Source organism: Perkinsus marinus (genome assembly GCF_000006405.1).
Source record: "Perkinsus marinus ATCC 50983 genomic scaffold scf_1104296931842, whole genome shotgun sequence".
NCBI classification, from domain to species: domain Eukaryota; phylum Perkinsozoa; order Perkinsida; family Perkinsidae; genus Perkinsus; species Perkinsus marinus.
Window position 1 is genome coordinate 132 of NW_003215637.1, and position 1,264 is coordinate 1,395.

The 1,264-nt window shown below is 44.6% G+C and overlaps 1 protein-coding gene across 1 annotated transcript; it reads right to left on the reverse strand.

The window, feature by feature from the left end:
• Nucleotides 1-307: 307 nt before the first annotated feature.
• On the reverse strand, nucleotides 308-1,121 carry Pmar_PMAR001921 (hypothetical protein; the record flags this gene model as incomplete). The annotated part of the gene is made up of 1 exon (XM_002786231.1): nucleotides 308-1,121. A coding segment is annotated over one exon (814 nt), but the record flags the coding sequence as incomplete, so codon positions are not given.
• Nucleotides 1,122-1,264: the final 143 nt, after the last annotated feature.

A 1,264-nucleotide genomic window follows, 5' to 3' on the forward strand; every position in this document is an offset into this window, starting at 1 on the left:
TCCATATAGAAGCAGAAACACACTGGAACATTGCCGTTCTTTATCAGATGCAGATAGAGACCCAAAAAGTCACTGCGAGCCTCATTACAAAGTCGTTGCATAGCATCCAACAAACAACCAGGCGAATGTGGTGCACCCATGGGTGGAGAACGAAGCCGATAGAGATTTCCACGAAATGGGATGCAGAACGTATACGATTCACTGTCCGAATGTAGAAGCATATAAAATGCCATAGAGATATCCAACGTTGCAGCACATTGAAACATTCTAAAGCCACTGAGCGCTGTCAATGTACTCCGCAACACACGATCATCAACTGCTTTATGACCCAATCCCGATCCTATGAGCCCAGCAAAAGCCCGACCATCAAGAACGGGTCTTACTGGCATGGTCCGGGAATTGGAATACACTGCAAAGTGTCGTAAAAGAGCTTTACAACGATGGTAATGCTCAGTAGGAACCACTTCAACGATACCATGCTGCAAATACTTATCAAAAACTGCAGCATAAGAATCCAGATGTCCTGACTCACGTAAATGGTCACTGAACTTACGATCGGCATCAAGAGCCTTTTTAATAGCATTTAAATCAGGAATCACTGGGCGCTTACTACTGAGCCACGGTATACCATAAGTAAAACGATCCACTACTGTCGTACGACCTTCTAAATCAATATGGTTATCTTTGACAAATCCTATAAACCGAGTCTTATTGCAACCCTCGACATCCTCATCAACAATATCAACTGAGGAAACTTCAGGCTCAGTATCCGAGGCCAGAAGAGTGGGTCCACAAAACTCTTCGAACCTTGAGGAAACCTCACTAGACAGTATCATATGCAACTCGGATTGAGGCTCCTCAGGCTCGCACAACATCATGAAATTCAGACCCATTTCCTCTGTATCCCCGAATTGAGACTCCGAAGCCGGGTGCAAATAAGAAACGCTGTTAGCAATTATAGTGGCATCAGCAGCAGCATGAGTCTGAATCCCAGCTTCTTGAGACTGCTTATCATCAGTCAAACCGATAGAACGAACAGCGGAGTCAGCAACACCGGATTTAAGAAGTATCGAATCAGGCGACAGATACAATACTAGATTCATACAACGTAGGCCTGCCATACCTAATATCACAGAGGTAGAGAGAATTGGACTCACAAGACACCAAACTGGGATCACATCTGACTTGCCAGGAGCAGAAAAGTGCAATAACACAGCAGTATTAGAGGTAAACTTGCGACAATCAGCCATCATAACCTCCACCT